Source organism: Odontesthes bonariensis, chromosome 6 (genome assembly GCF_027942865.1).
Source record: "Odontesthes bonariensis isolate fOdoBon6 chromosome 6, fOdoBon6.hap1, whole genome shotgun sequence".
Lineage (NCBI taxonomy): Eukaryota > Metazoa > Chordata > Actinopteri > Atheriniformes > Atherinopsidae > Odontesthes > Odontesthes bonariensis.
Window position 1 is genome coordinate 37,628,646 of NC_134511.1, and position 22,836 is coordinate 37,651,481.

At 40.9% G+C, this 22,836-nt stretch overlaps 2 protein-coding genes across 4 annotated transcripts; both read right to left on the bottom strand.

The window, feature by feature from the left end:
• Positions 1-2,249: 2,249 nt before the first annotated feature.
• slc25a37 (solute carrier family 25 member 37) lies at positions 2,250-12,496 on the bottom strand. The gene is made up of 4 exons (XM_075468686.1): positions 11,974-12,496; positions 7,177-7,405; positions 6,790-6,846; positions 2,250-5,260 (listed from the first exon to the last, which is right to left on the bottom strand). Exons 1-4 carry the CDS (start codon positions 12,166-12,168, stop codon positions 4,731-4,733), a joined length of 1,011 nt encoding a protein of 336 aa, XP_075324801.1. The 5' UTR covers positions 12,169-12,496; the 3' UTR covers positions 2,250-4,730.
• A 3,140-nt stretch (positions 12,497-15,636) lies between these two features.
• On the bottom strand, positions 15,637-22,563 carry entpd4 (ectonucleoside triphosphate diphosphohydrolase 4). 3 transcript variants are annotated; one of them, XM_075468688.1, is made up of 14 exons: positions 22,421-22,562; positions 22,046-22,313; positions 21,557-21,672; positions 21,249-21,446; positions 20,960-21,165; positions 20,603-20,753; positions 20,355-20,458; positions 20,075-20,134; positions 19,745-19,899; positions 18,746-18,912; positions 18,330-18,654; positions 17,994-18,079; positions 17,752-17,913; positions 15,637-17,051 (listed from the first exon to the last, which is right to left on the bottom strand). In XM_075468688.1, the coding sequence occupies exons 3-14, from the start codon at positions 21,562-21,564 to the stop codon at positions 16,817-16,819; spliced, it is 1,857 nt and encodes a 618-aa protein (XP_075324803.1). In that variant the 5' UTR covers positions 21,565-21,672; positions 22,046-22,313; positions 22,421-22,562; the 3' UTR covers positions 15,637-16,816. The 3 variants fall into 3 exon arrangements, with proteins under 3 accessions (XP_075324803.1, XP_075324804.1, XP_075324802.1); XM_075468689.1 differs by having other exon boundaries at positions 19,769-19,899; positions 22,046-22,563; XM_075468687.1 differs by having other exon boundaries at positions 22,046-22,562.
• Positions 22,564-22,836: the final 273 nt, after the last annotated feature.

A 22,836-nucleotide genomic window follows, 5' to 3' on the forward strand; every position in this document is an offset into this window, starting at 1 on the left:
TTTGCCGCCTTAAGTTTCGATTTCGTTTTGCCGGCACTCGCTTTCTATAGTGCGCCTCCGCGTAAAAAAAAAATAGTGCCAGTCGCCTGGAGAAGATCAATCCACACATTTTTGGATCGATATCGTGTTTTTTGAGCGTGAATCGATATTGGATCGTGGATCGATTTTTTGAACACAGCCCTAATAGATACCAAGTGTGTCATTAATGTTTATGACACTCTCATGTAGACACCAAAGTGTTCAGTGTTATTTTAGCTTTTTATAACTATATTGTTTGCAGGTGTTACAGGTTACAGTTGCCCATGTAATATTAGTGCAACATTGCTTTGCTGAAATGGATTAGTAGGTAACCGGAGAAATACGAAATTAATATTCCTGCCTGTCTCTCTTTCTCTGTGTTTAGTCAAGAGAGACTGTTGAAATAGAAGTGGAGGAGTCACCGGGAGATCAGGCAGTTGTTGACTATTTTAGCCGTCCCCATCCCACAAAGAGACAGGAATTTTTAAAGTTTCATCCACAACAGGATGCCACAAACCCGGTTGTTCAGAGGCTTTTTGCGAGAGCGGAAGACATAGCATGGAAATGGCTGACGTATTGTAGTCAACGCCATGCTTTATTTTGTTTTGTTTGCCTTGCTTTTAGCAAGCCCAATGATCCTAGTGCCTTTATTATAGGCATGACAGACTGTAGGCATGTGCACCAATGAATAGAAGATCATGAGAGAGGCATGGCACATAGACAGTGTTTAGAGTGTGTACATTTAATTGCATTTTTCACAGAAAGTGATGAGATTACTTGTGTGATCGTATAAATATTCATGGTGGGCCGCCATGGCCAAAAATGCCCGGGCCATTTTTTGGTCCCAGTCCAGCCCTGGACCCCGGCCTCTCTTGTGCTCTTGAGCTGCCATGATAAGTGCCTCTGTACTGTCTTTCAGACCAGCCTTTTCTAGGTAGGACCTCTCGATATCAGCCACTTCTTCAATCCGTCAGTGGTGCACGTCGTCCAGGCTTAACCCTCCATGATGGTTCCTCCTCTCCTTCCTTGGGTTTCAGCTGCCAGAGACACTCACTTAGCAGTTTGTCACTGTGAGTCATCTTCCTGACGTATTCTTTGATCTTGTTGTTTCGTTCTGAATATTGGCTTTTTGACGCTCACTAGCCCCCGGCTTCCCTCCTTCCGCTTAGTGCACATTGTCCCTGGGTGCTGAAACCATCCACACATCCATTGTAAGGAGTGTTCTTGGCTTGATATCGGTGGCTTCTTTTTCCTCCTTTGGCCAGGTTATCATAGCAGCAGGGTATCTGATGACTGGTCGGGCGTACATGTTGAGGCCTCAGAATTCATTCTTCCCATTTAGCCGACTCTTCAGGACTTGCTTCACTCTTTGTAGGGGCATGGTTGTAGCTGACTTCCTTGCAGCCTCTTTGTGGTTGGCATTTCCCTGTGGGACCCCAAGGTATTTGTAGCTGTCCTGTACATGTGCCATGTTGCCTTTCAGTGGTGTAACCCCTTCAGCTGCCTCTCTCTGATAGCATTCAGCTGCATTTATCTAGTCTGAATGATATTCTAATGTCCTTCCTGTATGTCCTAATGAGGACAATCAGTGAGTCGATGGTCATGGTTTAGGCCATTTACACCTGAGGAGGCTTGTATTTGTTCACCATTGCTCCCATATTCGTGCATTTTTTCCCCCAAGAAATTAGCGTAAGATAAATGGATAGCTGAAATAAACCTGTATTTTTGTAAATCAACTGTTGGCCTCCACGTTTACTTGTAGTCCAGAAACCTTGTCCCAGGAATAAACTTGTTCTTTTTTCTTTTCTTCTCATCTCTGCCTTTGAGGACTGTGTTCCACGCATTACAAGATATTATACTGCCCTCTGCTGGAGTTGTACAGCTCTCCTACCATCACTCACTTGCATTTCACTATGCAGACAGTATTGGGTAATATGAGCCCTTTATCGTCCCTGTTCCACTTTAACACATTTTTATTTGGTGACCACTGATCCCAGCTGTCAGGAGGGGATCAGTGAACAAGTGTCTTCATTTTTGCTTCTCTTGGACAATGTAGAACTTCAAAAGGAGCATTTAATTTTAAATCAAAATCCTATCAACCTCTAGAGCTTTAAGTGACTGCCTTTTGATGTTAAAAGAATGAGAACATATTTCTCCATCATGTATAACTCAGGAAAGATTATAAATGCAAATACTGATTTAGCTCTTAAACAGAACACAAACACACAGCATTGCTCATTTCCAACTTTATTTCAGCTTCAGTGTTACATACTGTAGCAGCATTTTCACAATCATTTATCATTTGCATTGTTAAACTTCTAAGCATTCCTGTTCCGAAGATGGCACTCAGCAACAAAATCACACCAACTCCCATTTGAATTAATTATGCATAAATAGAATAAGAATATGTACATTATAGAATTTCCCACTTACAACTCCATCTCTATTCTCCATTTTAAAACAGAAGCATTGATCCAAAACATTACCTTTATGACTTATGCCTTTATGCCGACATAATGACTTGCTGCTATTAATCAATATAGAAAAGGAATGACATAGATGAGTGTCAGCTGCAAGTGTAAGAAAAAACCTGTACTAGCTGGCAGTATTTCAATGTTGTTCGTCAAGAGAAGAAATTGTGTTCTCAGTGATTATAACAGAACAAAGAATGCAACAGGCCAACTTAGCTGTGGCTAGACTTTGACTGCAATAAGACAGCTCTGTGAACCTACGCTAACTAAGCTCCTTTCATATCCAAGTTGGAATCAATGTGAAGCCATTTTACATGAAAATCAGTACGAGTACTTTATGGTCTAAACCAACTCTACCAGTTTAGTAAATAAAAACTAGCCCACAAACTTGCCAACAAAACTGAAAACATTAGCAGACATCAACAGGAACATACAATTCCTACGATGAGCTGCTTTTTCTCCAAAGAAGTGTAAAAATCTTGACCTATAAGAGGTAATGGAGAATTTCTCAAATAATTCAAGTTATTTAACGGAATTAACACAACTGAGGATGAAATAAGATGGGATGAGAGTTCAAAACAGGCAGACTCATAGGTTTACACGGATTGAAAATAAAATGCATAGAATGCAATATAACGTCTTTGGTTTATTAAGGTTTACTGTATAAGCATGAGGAATCTGTAGGGTTTGTGAGACCGCTGGATATTGATAAACTTTTTCAGAAAAAGGAAAAAGAAAACCCCCCAAAATAATTACAAACAAATAAAACCCAACTGTTTTCTGGATTACATCAAAATCTGGCGAGATGTCCTGACTTCGGGATCCAAAATAGACAATAAGCTGGCGAAAGCAGCGAGCACACAGGAAATGTCTAACTACAACAGGATGAGAAAAATAAAGATTTGATGTAGTCGAGTTCTTACTGGCCTTGTGATAACAAAGTGCGCGCATTATTGCTCAGCTTAGATAACATTTAATTTGTGGTCTTACAATTTGGGTCACAGAGTCCGCAAACACATCAGCCAAATGTATACAATGTTTTTCTTTATACAATCTAACGCCTTTAAGCGCACTGTGCCACACAAAAGCTAAACATCACACCAAAAGCACATGGAGGTTGAGATATTGATGACCTCCCATGTAACAAGACTTATCTGATCCACATTCGGACCTGCAGAGAGAGGTCAAATAAAGTCACCTTCAAAATATGTGTTGATGTATGTATATGGAATACATATAAACAAGCTGCCTACCTTCTGCAACAGCTAAGGTTCTATTGTGCGTGATTCAGGACCATTGTACTACTGCACTTTAACAAGGCAAATAACTGGACCGTTACGGCCTACACGTCTTCAGAGAGAACAGAGTCTCTCAAGAGGAAGTGCTTAATGCACATAAAACATAACAACTGCCACTGGCTGACGCCTTACCATCGGGTTCAAAGATAACATTCTAAAAAAGGAAAATTACGCCAAGACTTGACCAATGTCGCCACTGTAAGATCTGTTTATGGAAAAAGAATGTTTTGTTTGTTTTAAATACATATTCACAACGTGAACCCACCGCAAATTAAGAGCAACCATTTCCTATATCAAGAACAGAAAAGTAAAATATATATATATATCTATATATATATAGATATATATAAAAAATTTTAAAAAAGTGAAAAGCATGTGTTTGATATTCACGAGGCACTTGGAAGATGCAACTGTCCCATCCGCAGGAGTGAAAATAAAGAATGTGTTGTCATGGTTTTTCATAAACACAGGATGAAAGCAAACAAACAGCAGTGTGTCTTCCGCATCCATAAAATACAAAAGGAAAGCTAACAAAATAAATAAAAAAGTTCCAATATTTAGAAATATAAACATCATTTGAAACAACCTCATCACGTGGTCCCAACTTGGAGACACAAGAGAGCTTGGGAAAAGTGTGGTTGATGAAGTGGTGGAGTGGAGTGGAGGAAGGAAACAAACGTGTCTTTTTAAGAATAACCATCTCTGTTGCATAACGTGGTTGTGTGACATCACCAAAGCTTTAAAAACAGACACAGACGTGGATAATGAATGAGCAATAAGGAGTGGCATTCGCTGCCACACCTCTTCCTGGTCACTTCCTGGTAGAATAATAATTGATGCCATTTCCTTAACAGTACTTGTAAAACCACACGGACTCACACACCTTCAAACTGGAGTTTTAGGTTCGTCGGTCTGGGCATGTGCAGCTTCAACACATTTTCCATTACAGCTGCCCAGATCTAGCCTCTTGTTCTAATTGCTGCTTTGTCAAGAAGTATTTGAAGAACTCATACACAGACCATGCAATGGCTGTTGAGGGCATCTGGTATATGACCCGAGCTTGGATCCCTTTAAAGAAGGCTGCCATACCACCCAGCCGGTAAACGGTCCTGAAGGTATTGGCCATTCCTGTCAAGTGGCCACTGATGTTCATAGAGTTGAGCGCTACGTTCTCTTGCGTGTTGAGCAGCGTTTTACAAACATCGAGCGGAGTAGTTATTGCCGCAGAAATGGCTCCCGCTGCTGCTCCCGACACAATGTGGCTGCCAGGGTTGTAATGCCTGTGGGGGTTTAGCTGCTCCTGCATCAGTTCATAGGTGATGAAGTGAACGGCCTGGAAGGGGATGTTCATGGTCAGCTGTGTGCTGTAGCTGCGGTAGAAGGCTCCGATGCCTTCAGTGTGCGTTACTGTTCGAACACAGTCCAACAGACCTCGATATGGAGAGTTGTACATCTGCATCCTCTGCTTTACCACTGAGCAATAACAGGAGACCAAGGATCAAGAGGAGATAGAAGAACAAAACTTGTTGAGTGAATCTGTGTCATTTTTTACAGCTGTAAATAATGAAGAGCAACATAGATGCAGCCCATTAACAACAAACAGATAATATGTATTAGTTGGATCAATTTCTTGATGACAAAGTGATATAAAGTATAAAACAGTAGCTGGGACACCACTGTGCGGATACCACGTAAGATCTGTGGAACTTCCATGCTGTTTCGTATTTGCTCTTAAGTAAAAGTGAAAACCAACAGCTTGGATTTGCGATGGCAAGAATCCAAACTGCACTGCGACAAAAGTCGACGCACCTTTTCTGACTGGGAACTCGGGACATGATACTTTGTTGGTATAAGGCAGTTCACATCATGCCAACAAAGACTTGAAATAGCTGACGTGAGATTTTGTGGGCCATCTTCATAAAGAGTGAAGCTATTTAAGATCTTAGATTGTCTTAGTTTTAGCATTTTAGTTTTTCTACATTTTAGTAGTATAGCTTTAACTTGTGGGCTAACCCATGTTGTTCATGTGCAACTGTGCGGTTGCCTGTGCTACTAACATTAGAGGAGACCTGTGGAGCATTAAGATTAAATGTCACAGTTACAGAATAACTGATAACAATGCTGATGCACAATAAATATTGTTGGATTACTTCTTATTCACGGGCCGTTTCAGAACTTGTGGTAATGAAAGATAACAAGCAAATGAATATTAGCTTAGACATAGATTATAGTTGCAATAGTTGAAGCATTTGGGAGAGCTCGATTTTCTTTCTCTAGAAATTCCTGTTTGCTGAGTGCTGTGGACTGTTATCATGCTAGAAGATTTCTCCACTAGATTCATTCAGTTTACTAAAGTAGTGAGCATTCATGATGCCGTCAAAGATGTCACCTCCCAAACACTTTATTCACTCATAGTGCTCCGTGTCATTACAACAGCCACATGCTGTACCAAGCACATTTTTTTTTCCTCCATGATTTCAAAGATTGAGCTCCAATATTCACCAGCCGCCTTTTCATGCTATTTGGCTAAATTTAAACTTGAAGCCATCAGCTCAAGGGCAAGATTTTCTTTTGCTTTTTTTCTTTTCATAGATGAATAGGCAGAAATTATTGTCGATTTCTTCTGAGGACCTGTGTGCCACGTCTAAAGCACAAGGCGCTCTGCTTCTCAAAGCTAAACCTATACAAACGGCGTCTTTGGCTAATTTTCCCAGGCTTGTACTATACTGATTATTCCCAAAAGAACTCCACAAGAGAGACAAGGGCACAAACACCACAAATGGGTCAAAGGCTGAGGAAGTTCTGATACTTAAGGATTATTTCAAAACTATCTTAATTTGATTGAACCAATGGGCAATCACAGAGGTACTCAATTTTGCTTTGGCGACCACATATTTTCTGACTTTCCGTGTTTGGAATATTGTTTACATTTGTTTCACCAAGTTTAGTTTGGAACCAGTTGAGGCAATTAAAATAAAATGTTTCAGAGATGTTTTTCTTACCTTCAGCCGGATTCATGACTGCATCATGGAGGACGGTGGCTACGCTACCTGCCACACCTGTTAAAACATGAACAGACCTTGTTGAGTCTAAAGCTGCAACAGGACTAACAATAATCTTAAGAACAAGTTCAATTCCTACAAATATGAGACAGGGATTTGGGGAGAGGTTGTGCTGAATTACCAAACCTCTCCCTAAAAAAAAATAAAATAATAATAATAATTACAAGTTAGCAATTAAATAAACTTTAGTGTTCAGGATACACATTGTCCTGCCTTGTAAACAGGATATGAATGGTCTACACTACTCTGCATTACATTGCTTAGTCTACTGCAGAAGCAGCTGGTATCACATTCAAAAGGTTTGTGGCGAGACGTGGAAGCTCGTACCATTGGCTATATGGCTGTTGCCTCCACTTTGAATGATGTCACTTAGCGAGCCCTTCACCCGCTCATAGCACGCAAAGTAGAGGGCGTGGGCGGGACCTGCTCCCATCATGGTGATGTTAAGGCCCCTCAGCGGTCTGAATATCCCCTCTGTCCGGACGATCCTTTTCAGAGCCTCATAAACACTCTTGTACTGCGCATTAGGGTCTGGCTGCAGGCTCTGCATCCTTGTCTGAAAAGAAGTATATGTAAATATAGTCTTATATCTTGACCATCACTCCTCATTTGTTCCAGTTTGTTTAATTTTGATAACAGTTATTGCATCCGATCGAGCACTCCGCATTAGTGCATGACCGTCACTGGCATTCCTTAAAGGTGGGGTCTGTGATGTTTTCTGGAGCATTTTTTATCCTTATTGTCTGAAAACCTCCTCACGACCCCATTGCACCCACTAAAATAGAATGTTTGGAAAAAAAAACGAAATCTTTTAGTCCATTGTAGAGGGTGTAGTAAGAGGAAATGTCTGACCAATAGAAGTAATGATGAGAGTTACTTCTATTGGATTCTGACACGCCAATCAACCGTCAGCCCCCCTCCCCCCTCCCCCCTCCCCCCTGCGCGTTCACAGACTCGTGACTGGTTCACGTGTTTTGAAGGCGTGGTTTCGAGGGGTGGGCTGAAGGGAGAGGCAAGGTTGTGTATTTTCAAAAATATAGCTTGCAGGAACCGTTTTTCCAAGATCTCAGACCCCACCTTTAAGTTCATATCATGATTTCCTTTAATATACTGCAATGCTCTCACATTGTTCTAACAGTAAGTGCTTTTGGCATTAGTGAGATTCAGCCTGAGTGACGCGTGTCTCTTCTAGGCTGGTGTGGGAGGCTGTGGCAGCTCTTTGTTTAACTCCATCATGCCAAGTTATCTGGACAACACAAAGCATGTGTTTATTTACATGGAGATCTAGGTCTGGCTCAGGAGATAGGCCAAGTCTATCTTCGTCAGCATGTTCGCCTGCGTTTCCTTCCTTGGGTTTGACAATAAAATATCAATTACATTTCCGCTGGACATAGATTTGGAAACTTGGGGCACACAAAACATGGCAGCAAGACTTATGTTTTAAGCTTGTGTGACTAGATTTAGGTGCAACTTGTCATGCTGTTCTGTTTTAAAGGGGAACTCCGGTATTTTCAACATTAAGCCTCTTTTCTGAGTCGTCTGCAATGTTTTAGAACCCCCCTCACCGCTTTTTTGATGTTTACTACTGTCTCTGGTATTTGCCTAATTTTTATTCATCTCAACCTGCTTCAGAACGGCAAGTCATATGCATGTCTTTAAAGGTCCGTAAAAGCACCATAAACGTTCGTTTTCAAAATCATCAACTCACCGGAGTGGTTACTGGTGTGCACTGGTAATCCATATCAAATTTCGTGGCGAAAAGTTGCTTCTGTCGTATTTTATTTGACATTTTGTCCTGGATGTTCGTTGATATTACTCCTCCACCGCTAAGAAAATAGTGCAAGCATGAACGAGCTGCCAAATAAAACACGACACAAGCAACTTTTCGCAACGAAATTTGATATGGATTACCAGTGCACACCAGTAACCACTCCGGTGAGTTGATGATTTTGAAAACGGACGTTTATGGTGCTTTTACGGACCTTTAAAGACATGCATATGACTTGCCATTCTGAAGCAGGTGGAGATGAATCAAAATTAGGCAAATACCGGAGACAGCAGTAAACATCAAAAAAGCGGTGAGGGGGGGTTCTAAAACATTGCAGACGACTCAGAAAAGAGGCTTAAAGTTGAAAATACAGGAGTTCCCCTTTAAGACGGTGACATCCATATAGATTCTTCATTTTCTTCTCATGTGATAGAGATACATGAGGTCTGTTAACAGGTAAAACTGGCTACAGTAACAACAAAATAACATTTTTAGCAGGAACTTTAGATTTCTTCATCAACTGAACCCAGAGATGCCTTATTGAAATAAACAGAAGAACAGAACTAAAAACTGGTAAATGTGGAGGAAAGGCTTGTTGATCTAAGATTTGAGGTGACGGTCAAAGATCCCGACTGTTAAACAATTAGACCGATGGAATGCACCAGTAGGTGGGTTGTGGTAAAAAAATTTTTAAAAAAAGCAAACATTATGATAAAGCTTTTAGCTAACGATTTTAAACGAAATTCATGGTCACATTTTCTACAATTGTATTTAAATGCTAAGTTCTACAACACTGTGTACTTCTCATAATTTTTCCGCCACAATCAACTGAGGCAATAAAAGACAAGAAGCCAAGATCAGTGCAGCCATTTAAATATGAAAAAGTAACATCTATTCTCACAGATTGTGCCTTATCATTTTAACTATATCAGATCCAGTTATATGGCTGTTTACTAATCGATAGCCCAGAGGCGCAAAGCATACACACCCTCTACCATGTGAGGCTGATCCCAAATGTGTGCAACACTGATAAGACCTCCCTTGCATTAACACAGGCAACTCCCAGATCTACCTCGTTTTTATGGAGAGATTGAGACACAGAAAGTGGACCACTTCCCACTGCACTCTGACATTCAAAATAAACACAGCATGTCTGATTAGGAACTTAAACTCTGCTAAACCCATCTCGAGACTGATGTCGGACACCAAATCATTACCCCATTTTGGACGACTTCCTATTTCAAAAGCATTGGACTTCCGTACTGGACAGGTCAGGGTAAATGGGAAAAAATGGTGACATGATTTATTCTTGCATCAGTTAAAACTGTGATAATTCTGGACTTGACTCATCGGACTGAATGGGCACCTCCTTTAGAGCTGGAGGATGCTTGTGAAAACTTGGAAAACCTCAAGAGGAAGTTGCAACAGAGGTTTAGGTAATAAAGGCCCATGGGTCAGTGTTGAAACATGACAAGACTATGACAACTGAAGCCCGTGGATAAAACTACTTTTTTTTATGATTATGTCTGTGCAACATCACGATTATTGTTAGGGGTTGACCAGCATGCCATATTACCAAAACAACGCCACATTGTTAGAGAACAATGGCTGAGCAGGAGAGTGAGGGGATTGCTGGAGCAAAGTTCACACTCAAACCAGCAGTTTGCCATTTACTCTGCAGACACAAGCCAATTTTTAACATGCTCAAAACTAGCCCGTCGTTTTATTTTGCTCCTGATCATTTGCTCGCCAGTGGGCTTAACCTACAAAACTGCGTCAGTGAAAAGTGGAGATGATAAGGAGACTTTGATTAGGAGCTTATGTGGCCCTTTCCAGTTGTTGAAGAGTTTATCGTCGATTGATATTGGCAGTTTGCAGATGTTATACATTGTACAAGTAAAATTAAACTTTACATATCTATAGAAATCATTATCATCATGGGCTGCAATAACCCTCTATTTGCTGGTCTCTAAAACCATATTTCCAAGGTCCTACAATTGGAAGTTCACAATCGCTGCCAGTGTTGGCCTATGACTGCCATAGCCTCCAAATAAAGAAAATTTAAAATATTCTACAGTGAAGCTGATATGTACATTACCTCAGTTTTGACATTTGCCATCAATAAAACTATTCAGTTTTAATGGAGTCAGAACATTACAGAATGCACACCCTTTTCTCCTTTAAGACAAAATGTAAGAACCAACAACATTTAAAGAAAGGGCTTCCCATTAAAAATCCTTAATCTGACCAACACGTTTTAGCATGACTGTGCACAATAAGGAAACACGATTACACGGGTTATTAAAAATATAATGTCATTGTGTACGACAAGGGGGTTGCGCTCACAAGTCCAGAAAAAAATAAAAAAATAGTAGCCCCATTACTCAGTGTATTCTTCCTATACTGACTTTTGATCTAATACAGTCCTTTCTTTTTTTAATACGGTCACTACACCAAATGTTCACTGATCATGCCACACATTCATTCATTCTTTCCATCTACCCTACAATGAATTACTCATGACTGTAGTGTGTGGTTCACCTGAAGGGGTGCTTCCTGTGAGCATGACAAAGTTGAATAATCTAATTCAATAATGAAAGAACTCACAGGGTGTAGTTTTGATTTTCTCATCGTTGAGTCTTCAAATAAAATATACAGCCCAACGGGGACGATGAGTCAACTGATCTGTATGTGACCACAACCGTCTGCTTTGTAAATGCAAGTTTAGGTTCCTTTTTACTCACCTCTTAAGAATGAGAATAACATTGTTGGGGGGTAAATTTGATTTTAATTTCAGAGGCAGTTTGACATCTATCATAACAGATCCTCATACTTGACCTTCACTTCGCCCACAGAATGTCAATAACAGGAAAAACAAGGTAAACTCATTTTGTTTTCCTGGTTGACCAAGGAGGAAGGATGAAATTGAATTAAAACGTATCTACATACGACAAAACGATGAAATACCTAAAATGAGGGAAACTTAGTTGCAGCCTTGGTGACGAGTGTCCTTCACACATTTAGATTAGAGGGGCGTTAAGTTTGTTTGGTTAGCAAAGTTGTTGACAGTCAAGCAAAAAAACAGTAGAACCTGCTTGGTTTACCGGAAAAAACATATTTTTCTCTTAACTCTGATTCACTCTGCGAGACTGTTTAACTCGTTTGTACAGTTCGTTGAAAGCAGGCAGGGAGTCGTGCTCGGATGAGCTAACACCAAAAGGCTAACTCAGTCTGAAGATTCCGCAGCTAGCGTCTGTTAGCAGGAAAGCGCACTGTCTGTTGTTATCAGCGCTTTAAGCTAGTTGGTTAAAGAAAACAGATGTGAGCCGCTGCTAAGCTGCTTCTGACTGCGTTACCTTGACAGAGTCCACGGGGTACATCACCGTATGCTCCAGTATGCCTGCCACAGCTCCTGCTGTCATGTGGGTCGTCACAGAGACATGAGGTGGCAAGCTCTCGTAGTCCCCGTCGCTACTGACAGCCTCCTCGTCTTTGCCTGTGATCTGCGACATCTCCACCGCTGCCACCGCACGGTCCGAGCTCAACTCCATGCGCGGTGACCTCCCACAGGTGGTCTCCCCGGACGAGGTGTCACTCAGAGAGGAATCGGCGGCATGGACAACCACAACATCATCTCTACTTTACTGGCGCTCCTGCACCCGTGTGACGTTGATCGTCTGGGGGCGTGGCTTGCAAGGAAAAGAGCCAATCATTCCTAGTTACCGAGTGAATTGGGTGGGCTTTCAGTTTGAGCGGCCAATGAAAAGTTCCCGTACTAGATTCCTCTTGATCCTCACAACTGCCGGTGCAACAATTTGTGCATCCATGAGTTTTTTGAATGGGTTTGACAAAAGTGTAATCGCCCTGTGCTGCTCGATTAGATAAGCAGGTGTGGTCTTCCTATCAGGCGGCACATGTTTATTAATCCCACAAAAAAAGTGTGGCGCTTTCTTTTGCCAGAGTGACATATCTACAACTTGTGGTTTATTCATGTGACTTTGGTACAAAGTTAAATAAATTTGCTGAAACTTGAGCTGCTTAGGCAAAAAATAAGGTCAAATACAAAATAACATGCTTCAGTTTAGTCTTTGATATGCTCTAAAGGATTAAATTATTAGTCATATTGCCCAAAAGTGATGAAATCAACAGTAACCCAAAACATGAAGTTTTCCAGAATCATATGAAAGATTATAATTCTTTTGCATGAACATGTACTTACATATGTTGTGCTGAATATATCCTATCTTAGATCCTATCTTTATTTGTCAACTGACAAATAAAGCTCTGGAATACATCTTGGGAACCAAAAAAAGTACCACATTTCACCTCTAAAATGGAGTGCAATTTGAATAGAGACATGAAATAGTATCACCAGCAACTACATTCAACTCAAACACACTGATCTGCAAACATCATCCCTGCAAGTCATGTGAAGAGTCATGAAATAGCCTGAAGTAACGACCAAAGTCTCTAATCAAAGAGAATCACCACATCTATGCTTCTGTTCCAGCTCATCGCATCTTTTACGTTTAATTATTTAGGGGTTTTGTCTGTGCCTTCCCATCTCCTGTTGCGAGGCAGAAGGTAAAGTTTCACTGTGATATTCAGATGGATCACAGCTTTTGTCGAGGAAATCCTCTGATTCGGTTGAGCATGCAGAAGATTTCCTCGGCCTTTGTCCATCCATTCCCTTCCTTACTCCACTGAGAGAGATCTTGGCTTTTCTTTCTTCCAATTCCAATTTTGTGATCCATACTTTACTCATTTTACACCAATAAATAAAGGTTCTCTCGTTAAATTATTGGGAGAAAAATATCACTCGTAATTAGAGGAACAAGTTTGGCTTGGAGACTATCTTGCGCCACCAACCATTGAAACGTAAGCTCTACACAACAAGCACGCTGCCGGGTAACTGTGGGTGTTGGCAAAGCTGTGACACATCAGTGACTCAGCATTACGGGAGCCACACATCTTAAAGGGACACTTGTTCCAGTGGTGTTGTTACATCTGAAATCCACATACCCAGTTCAGAAACTACAGTCAGACCTGTACGAATGTCTGTGATAACACTTTATCCCACTGTATGTGACACATGACCCAGTTATTATTGTTAAAAATGTTCTTCTGTGGGAACATTTACTTCTCAAACACATCTGACGCTTAGTGTTAACAAATTATCCAGTTTGTAGCTGGCATATAAAAGCCCTGGATTATTTCAACATGTTAATTTCATTATTTTTTTTTTTTTACCATGCTAAGATTAGCTGTAGTCTTTAATTCAGTTCAATTATGCGTCTGGTATTCGAGTGACAAATCCCAGTTAATCGAAAAAGAAAGAGAAAAAACAACTACTTTCTACAACTCTCTCCCCTATGAGGGCATGAAAAGTTGGAAAGCTGTCAACATCATGACATAAACTGAAAAATTATATCAATTTCAGCTTGAAAGAAAAGCACAAATTGTTGTCTTTAACTGGTCAGTCTCTTTCAAAAAGACTTAAGTGTCAGAAAGTGACAGTAGCGTGATCAATCAAAAGGCCGAATCAATAGTAGAACGGACAAAGCAAAGAAGAGTTGATAACATGACATTTCAAACCAGAGGGACCGCGGGCTTGAATATGCAGTGGTGCCTGAGAGGTTGTGATCCCTTTCAAATTCCTCAAATTCTTCAGTTCATACATTGCACAGTTTCTTTCAAGTCTAAAAAAAAAGTAGATCAAAAGGAACTATTCAAACAAACAAGACAGACGGTGTTACACTTGTTGACACTTGTTGCACATAGTCTTTCTTTTTTCTTTAAGAAAATGATCCTGGAATATCTGTGAGAAAAAGAAACCATTGTTCTCAGTATCTGTTGTGATGAGGAAAAAGAAGGGTTCTTTGTGTCACTTCCTGAACTTGGGTTTTCCCTTTTTTCTCTGTACTTAGAAATAACTGATCACGATTTCAGATCATTTTCTCAGAAGAAGAAAAAGTCAGTGGAGCAGCAAAGTGATTCATTTTTGCTGCTCCGCTGGTACAAAACAAATCTCTACACTGGCTTCCAGTCAGTCACAGAATAGATTTAAAAGCCTGCTGATGGTTTACAAATCCCAGAATGGTTTAGGCCCAAAATACATCTGTGATATGTTCAGAGAATATAAACCTAGCAGAGCTGTTAGATCCAAGGACTCAGGTCAGCTGGTCCAGTCCAGAGTCCAGACTAAACATGGAGAAGCAGCATTTAGCTGTTATGCTGCAAACAAGTGGAACAAACTGCCAGTGGAGATTAAACTCTCACCAAATGTAGACATTTTTAAATCCAGGTTAAAGACATTTCTTTTCTCATGTGTCTATGCATGAAATCTGCACGATATCTTTTAATGTATCTGGACTGTTGCTTTTTTTAAATTAATTTAAATTATTTTATTTGTTTCTCTTTATATTCTTTTATGTATTTTTAATGCTTCTTACACACTTGTACATGAAATGTGCTGTACAAATAAATATTACTTTGACTACATTGAATGCGTTTTGGCTGTCTGTCCATCCTTTTTTTCCATACCTGCTTAATACAATTCAGGGCTTTGGGGTGGAAGCAAGAGACAGGATACACCCTGGACAGATCACTCAGCCCTCCATCACAGGACCACACAAGCAGCCACGCACACTCACTCCTGGGTTCAATTTAGAGACACCAATTAACCTGACATGCCTGTGGGAGGAAGCCGGAGAGAACCCACACTTAAGCAGGGAGAGTATGCAAACTCACAGAAAGGCCCCAGAACCAGGAACCCTCTTGCTGTGAGGCAACAGTGCCACCCACCACACAGTCCTGTTTCTATTTCTCTCTTGGTGAGTCTTTAGAATCAAACTATAAAACCATCTACTGTGCAGCCCTTGTGCTGAGCTCATGCAGTCAATATTAGTTTCATGTGGAACGTTACACTTGAATGATGTAAACTAAACTCGACTTTCAGATTCACTCAGATGAAGAATGATTAGTTTGATCTCTTACTCATAAAACGGACAAGTTTCCCATAAAACCTTTATTACTATATTGCAGTGTTACAACGGTTATTTCACATTTACTTGTGAAAACATTTTATCAGATCATTTAAATAACAGGGCACATGCTCTAATGTACAATCCCCTCACAGTACTGATATGGCAGCTTCTGAAAATGAAGCCCAACTTCAGTATATGCAACAGTGTCCAACTTAACCGTCAGACAAGACAAAGAATTTCAGCAGGGCCTTAAGAGAGATTGATTCTCATGTCAAAAGGTCAAATGGGTTTTGGAGAATTTTCCCAACAGTGGCAAGACATGTATTGCACTAGTGTAGCATTTAAAGGCTTCTTGTCTCGCGACATAATTCTGCAGAACAGTGTGGGAGACATACATACATACACAGGAAAATAAAAATATAATAAAAACATTCCAGCTGGGACGTACAGTTCAACTGCATTACAAAGTGCTTCTTCCACTAAGAGTAAATCATACTGCATTTGAGGTTTCTGTAATAGTGAGTTCTTACTCTATTCACTGTGAGAAAAAAAAAGAGAAATATATGATTAAACTATCACGCTCACAACAAGAGACAAATAAAAAGGTCGAAAGGCAAACACCCACACATAAATACCAAATTATCATGGTAGAACTTGTCCAACATTGGGATTTTCAATGCATACACTTAAGTCTTTATTTGGGTATGTATCAACCAGAGGGAGAAGTACCACTATGTTTGTTTGAGGTGCCCTTGAGCAAGGCACCCTTACCCCCAAGCTCCCCGGGCGCGCTTATTGGCTGCCCACCGCTCCAGAGAATGGCATCTGTCTCAATGTGTGTGTGACCGTGCGCGTGCATGCGTCTTCAACAGGTGCCAACCTGGATGGGTCAAACGCGGAGGAGTAATTTCCTGTTAACATTCGTCTGTACCAGATAATAAAGTAATCTTAATCTTCAATAAAAAGACAGGACACTTGAAGGCAGCTGCCATTTGACAAAGTGTATTGCAGGTAAAAAGAATAAACTCAAAAAAATATGTTTTAATAACTAAACAAAATAACTTAAACTCAATTCTTGTATTAAGTCTTAAGACTCGTGAAAGATTATCCAAATCTCAATATCCTCCCTCAACACACTGTGGGGTGCAGCCTTGAGAAGGAGTGAAGATTTGGTTTTGGGAGAGTCAGAAACGCTGTCCAGACTGTACAAAGTTTAGAGATTGATGGGGAGTGTTGGCGAGCCCAGACCCTGTTCCAACCACGGGGCCGAGGAGGGTGTGTAGCGCTGAACTGTGTGCCGATGAATGCGGCGGAGTCGCAGTAAGTACAGCATGATGGACAGCAACACAATGAAGAAACAAGCCAGGAATAAGTAGTGGTTGTTGACGAAGGAGAAGCTGTGTCGCCAGTGAGAATGTGCCCCTTTGAGACTCTCCTGTTGGATGTCCCTGGAAGAGGCCAAAACAAAAACAACCCGCACAGATCAGTTCTGAACAGAAAGATCATGCCAAAAGAAAAAAGGCAGTTCAGATCCTGTTAACCACAAGACCAAATGAACTTGATAGAACTTTTTGTCTCCCCAAAGGTATTTGAAGGCTTACTTAAATTTCTTAAGCCACCATCTGAGCAGCATGTCACGAGGCTTAAACCTGCCAAATTTCAATCCACTTTACAATCTGTTACACCCTCAGCTTGTGTGGTCCCAGAGGACCCTACTGTGACGGGAAGAGCCACAAACGCAGGTTTGAGTATTTCAACAAGAGATAATAATTTAGGAATTACAAAATAATTTGGTCAAAAGATATAGATTTAGCTGAAAAACCACTTCATTTATGTCCTTGATTTATCATTCCTTAGAGCCTTCGACTGGAATTCTTTACAATGTTTGAGACTGATGACATTCCCGTTTAACAGAGATATGGTCTCTCGTACATTTAATGCTGTGCATGTTAGTAGTCAGTCCAGAACTAATTGCTCCTCTATCCAGCGTGAAGCTGTATAGATTAACCAGGTCTTTGTCCACCTACACTGAAGAACAGGTTCAACAAGACTGGATTTCAGGGGATCAATTTCACTAGTTTAAATGACTCAGGATTTGATTCGTAGACTGTCAAAGACTGGCACATGTGAGAGGAAAATCCATCTTACCTCAAAGGTAGAAACCGTGTTCTATAAAGTATAGCTCCAAGAGTCCACTGGACCTCCTTATCATAGACCAATAGGGCCGTCTTTAGGTTTTTGTAGATGTTTGGGAAAGAGAAACCCGAGTGCAGCACCTCGTGCATCCATGCAGATTTAAAACACTGATATCTGCAGGCATAAAGACAAACTGGTGACCATCAGTGTTTAATTGGGGTTCGGAAACAGCTCGAAAGTTCTCTACGACTTACTTCAGTCTGTGAACATCTGCATGTGAGGCGTACAAGCCGGAGTCAAAACGTTCCTTCAGTGTCTTCCACTGGGTGGCACAGTAGCCCTGTAAATGTTAAACCACAATGTCAGGAGAGTTTCCACTACTAAAACATGAGTTAGTGGCATATCAACATCCCTGTTCTGCCCTTTCCTTTTTTAACTATACCATTAAACCTCCAGTGGCATTACACAAACGATATTTAAAGGCCAATTACAAACCGTTCTAAATTTCACGAGCTATTTCACAATAACTTTTCATTTATTAGAAAATGCTTGATGAGAACAATAGTGTTTGTTTTCTGTGTAGCATTTACCTTGGCAGCCTGGGCATATTTGGAAGCATTGTAATCCCCACCCATGCGTAGCACATCCTCTGTGCAGTAGTAGAACTCCGAGAAGCCGTAAAACTGGCTGTTGCTGTAGTCAATTGCTGGCTGGTAGATGCCACTGAGGGAGGTCTGGGTGTCATTGGTGCGGTTGAGGAATGGCTGGAGAATTTGCCTACACTGGTCAAAGTCTCCTGTGCCTCGCAGGTAGAGCCTCTGCGTAGATGTTCCAATCTCATCCTGCAAGTCAGTGGGAAGACAAGGATCCAGGATGGGAGACTCTGCTGTTTGACCAACACGCTGACCTGAAAGCCTGAACAGATGAGCACAGTACAGCTTTAACACTTTCAGCGCGGCATTCAGAGTTCTCAGACACACTGGCAAAGAAGCAAAATGGTACTCGCTTGTTTCGAGAGGCAGCATCTCTGATGAGGCTCTCTTCGTATCTTTGGCGTGCTGCATTTCCGCCATAGCCCAAGAAAGTAGACACGTAAACACGGTAAACATGCTCCGTGTGATGCGCGTCACACCCCAAGTTGAACTCCGCCAGTAAGTTCTTGGCAACTTCCTCCTAAGAAACAAATCAGCCTAAGAGATCATGTCATCCTCATAATATATGTATATGTGCATCCAAACAATTTAACACTCACACAAACATTAAATACTAAAGCAGGAAAACCATTTTACAAATGCATACAGAACTGTTCAAAAGTCTTGAGCAATGCCTCATTTCTTCATATATTGCCAGGAAAATGTTTTTTTTTACTAAGCTGTCTTACTGGCTCCTCCCTTGAGTTAGATGACTTTTTTACACTATAATGGATAATACGTTAGTATTAGCTGGCTTTAGAAAGAAAAAGAAAAATGGTCAGCAACATGGACCAGACTGAAAATGAGCAATTAAAAGATCACTTTAAGATTACAAGTATTCATTTGGCTTCTTAGATGCAAAATATCAAAGAGATGATCGGTGCCTCAAGACATTTGCGCAGCACTGCGAAAAGCTAAATCTATTTTTTTCTACACCGATGTATCCTAGATTCTATCAAACAAAATGACATCATGTTAGCATCATGTTGTTTAAAGAAAAACGAGAGCATGCATGCCTGCCATCATACATAAATCAATGCAACACAGGAATTTTTGACACAGAAGGCATCTTAGAAGCCATCAATAGAAGTCAATTAATATTCCCAGTTTTAAATCCTGCCATGGAGCCAGGCAGCAGGCTTACAGTATGCCTTCAATAGTGAGGAATGGAGAGTAGATCATCTCCACAGGACAAAATGGTGCATAGAGGTTTAAACCAGGGAATGAGAGACATTGGAAGGAGGAAGAAGAACACAGTGTGAGTGACAAAAACCAAAGATGGCACAAAAACAGAATTGGTTGTGGATAATAACCTGCTGTGGCGAGGAAAAGCTTACAGTTTTGGGCACTTCGTATGCAATCTGTGTGGAAACACCACCCATGTCCAGGACACCAGCAGTTCTTTTCCTCATCAGCGCTTCCTGCTGATCGTTGCCTGGAACATGTACCTCCACTACAGCGTCCCCATCTTGTGAGATTAACAGCAGAGAAACAAGCGTGTTGGGCAGCGACTGCACATCATGTCATGATGGTGCCACTGGAGAAAACTGAGTCTACTTGGGTTAGCTAACATGTGGCACAACGACCGTTTAACAGCAAAACTATAATTCATCTTCAGACGGTACACTAGCGTTAGTCCTTACCATTGTGCACATGGTTAAATCTTCCAAGGACGAAGTTTATTCCAATCCATGCATAGACGCCTAGAACCAATGAATACATGTTTGATAAAGTTATTGTAATTCGGTGAGAATGAATCAATTAATCAGACCTCCTGCAACGTATTAAATAAGTAATAACCTAGTTTTATAGGTTTAGCCATTCTATAAAGTTCACATTATCTATAAAGCCTTAACTGCATCAGATTTTAGCCGAGAATGCTAATTATAGTCACAGCCCACAGTAAATTTCCCATTTACTTACCTTCTTGTTTCCCAGAAATCACTTCCACATGGGAATCAGAGAAGAGAAAGTTGAAGTGGACTGGAATATCTGTGCGCAGATCCTCAAGAAGTGCCTCTTGTTGACTGAGAATAAACACACAAGAACACAATAAACACTTGTTTTTCCCTTTTGAGAGTACTTTGAGTCTGTTCCCTTTGAGCGTGAAGTCAAAACTTTTCCCAAAGCCGGATAAACATCTTCTGAGGTTATGCCCTTTCGATTTTTACCTCTCGGGTAGGATTCTCATCCCAGCTGTGCACAGGATGTACAGGGGAGTTTCTTGGTGCTTATTTTTGGGAATGTGTTGAGCTGCGAAACTTAGAAGAGGGTATATATAGTCACTGGCTTTCTCAGGTGTTTTAGCCAATTCAGAGATGCCTAAAAGAAAAACACAAAGACCAAAATAATACTTTGACGTGAGCATATATTGGTCTTTTACTGGTTTGCTTTAGACAATATTTTGTAAATTCTTTCTTTATAAATTTTGCAATGGCTTTAAACGAACTACAAACAGATTAAAACTGTGCGCCCGCTCCTTTAAACAATGTCTGAATAAATAATAAGCCGAATACTGAGCATCTTACCAGGCTTGATCTTCATGACCACTGGTTTGCGGTGTTGATCTCGCATTTGCCGGATGTCCAGCAGTTCATGGGGATTACCGTTGTGCCGGGGCCAGCAGTACACAAATACTCTGGAGCCGCTGCTGCCACAGTCCACAACCAGACCATAGTTCAGGTCGGGGTTGCTTGTATCGGTTGCATCCACATCAGTGACCCTCGCAAGGTGCCTTTTGAACGACGGACAAAGATTGATGTGAACATGACATTTGCCTTCAGAATACTGGCACTTCGATGGTAGATGTTTGAGTACCTGTGGAAGCGATTTTCCCTCCTGATCCAGCTGGCATGTCCCTTTCCAGCAACAAGCAGCAGGTAGAGTAGCCCTATGACGCAGATCACCAGGCCGATGAAGAGCAGCTGTCTGAGGGAAGGTACCAGAAGCCGAGGAAGAACTTGGGATGACAGGCTGAAATGCCACGAGGCCGGGAAAAGGCACGAAAAGCTAATCCTGTAAACAAATTAAAGAAAAGAGAGCCTCATCAAATTATGCCCAAATGTCGCAGACACGTGGAGGGAAAGTGAATCAAACGGAATCATCACGGATTATATCAAACCTACCTTCCCATAATGCAGATTGTCCTCTTCTTATTGGTTTATTAATATGTCGGCTGAAAAAGGGAGAGCTGGCAAATTCCACAGTTCCATCTCCCCTTTGGCTCATTTAACATCGTGACCTTTTGGAGCGAAATATAGTCAAATTCAGGGTTATTCTGGTGAGAGCTGCTGTCTTCTGAGCTCCGGAAAGGCCTAACGTTACACTTACTAGTGCATACAAAATGTTCACACTGCGACCAAACATATCGATGCCGGTGTACAATTTCGAGCTGGAGACGCAAATTAGTCGCATTAGAAGTACGGTAAAAGAGCCACTTTAGACGAACACGAAGTAGTTAACAAATAGTTAAACGTCAGCATTTTCAGGTAAGTAACTACCTAGTTAGTCTGGCTGAAGAAGCTAGCGGAAAAGAGCAGGAACTCTAATATTTCATCTACTGTCACTTTCATAACAGTAACGTGTTCGTAACCGATTATTTATTTCATACTTACCAACAAAATAGAAAATGAAGCTTTTCCTAGAAAGATAAACATGAGCAGCCAGCTGCTCACCGCTGGCTAACTGACATTAAACTGGTGGCACGGCTCCGGTGAGTGACGTGTTAGCACGTCCACGGTATGTTGGATTTTTTTGTCCGCGTATCCCGGACCAGAAGCAACCGGGTTTGTAACCATTAAAAGCCTATCCTTCTTCCACCCTGAGGCTGTGGGCCAGCTGGAATCCAAGATTTGACATTGCAGCAATACTTTTTGTGGGATACTGCCATGAAAATCAAACAAAACAAATAAGATACTCAGTGAAAGAGTAGTTCTCACAATATAATCAAACACGTATCTAAGTCCCTGCACTGTTATACCACAACATACCACATATGTTCCTGTTAGCTTGTCTTCATGTATCCCAAATGTTTATTTATTTTTTTCCCCCTAAAGAGATCGACATATTGCATTTCTACTTGCTATCAACAATTGCCCCGTAGAGATGAGTAATACCAACCACCTAAAATCATGAAACTCATTTTCTTCTTTTACACTTAATACAGTGTTACAACTAGGATTGTGGCTCACGGCTGCCACCCACTGCCCAGAGCGGTTCCCGTGGACCACGAACACGTCAACCTTTCTTACGATTACATAAATACATTTCTCAATTTTGTCAGAGCCTGGTGTGTGTATCTGTGTGTTACTGCATTTTTCTTCTCAACAATAATATTAAATTTTCTTTTCTGACTATATGTCAAGTTAAGGCAAACATTATCTTATAAATTCATTTTTGAAAAACT

Coding starts and splice junctions, on each gene's coding strand:
- slc25a37 (XM_075468686.1), bottom strand. CDS start 12,168: ATGGAGTTGAGCTCGGACCGTGCGGTGGCAGCGGTGGAGATGTCGCAG. Junction 7,406..11,973: donor ACCCCGTGGACTCTGTCAAG/GTAACGCAGTCA, acceptor ACTTCTTTTCAG/ACAAGGATGCAGAGCCTGCA. Junction 5,261..6,789: donor AGTCATGAATCCGGCTGAAG/GTAAGAAAAACA, acceptor GTTATTGCTCAG/TGGTAAAGCAGAGGATGCAG.
- entpd4 (XM_075468688.1), bottom strand. Junction 20,754..20,959: donor GGTCATGAAGATCAAGCCTG/GTAAGATGCTCA, acceptor TTTTTCTTTTAG/GCATCTCTGAATTGGCTAAA. Junction 17,914..17,993: donor GCAGATGTTCACAGACTGAA/GTAAGTCGTAGA, acceptor TTATGCCTGCAG/ATATCAGTGTTTTAAATCTG.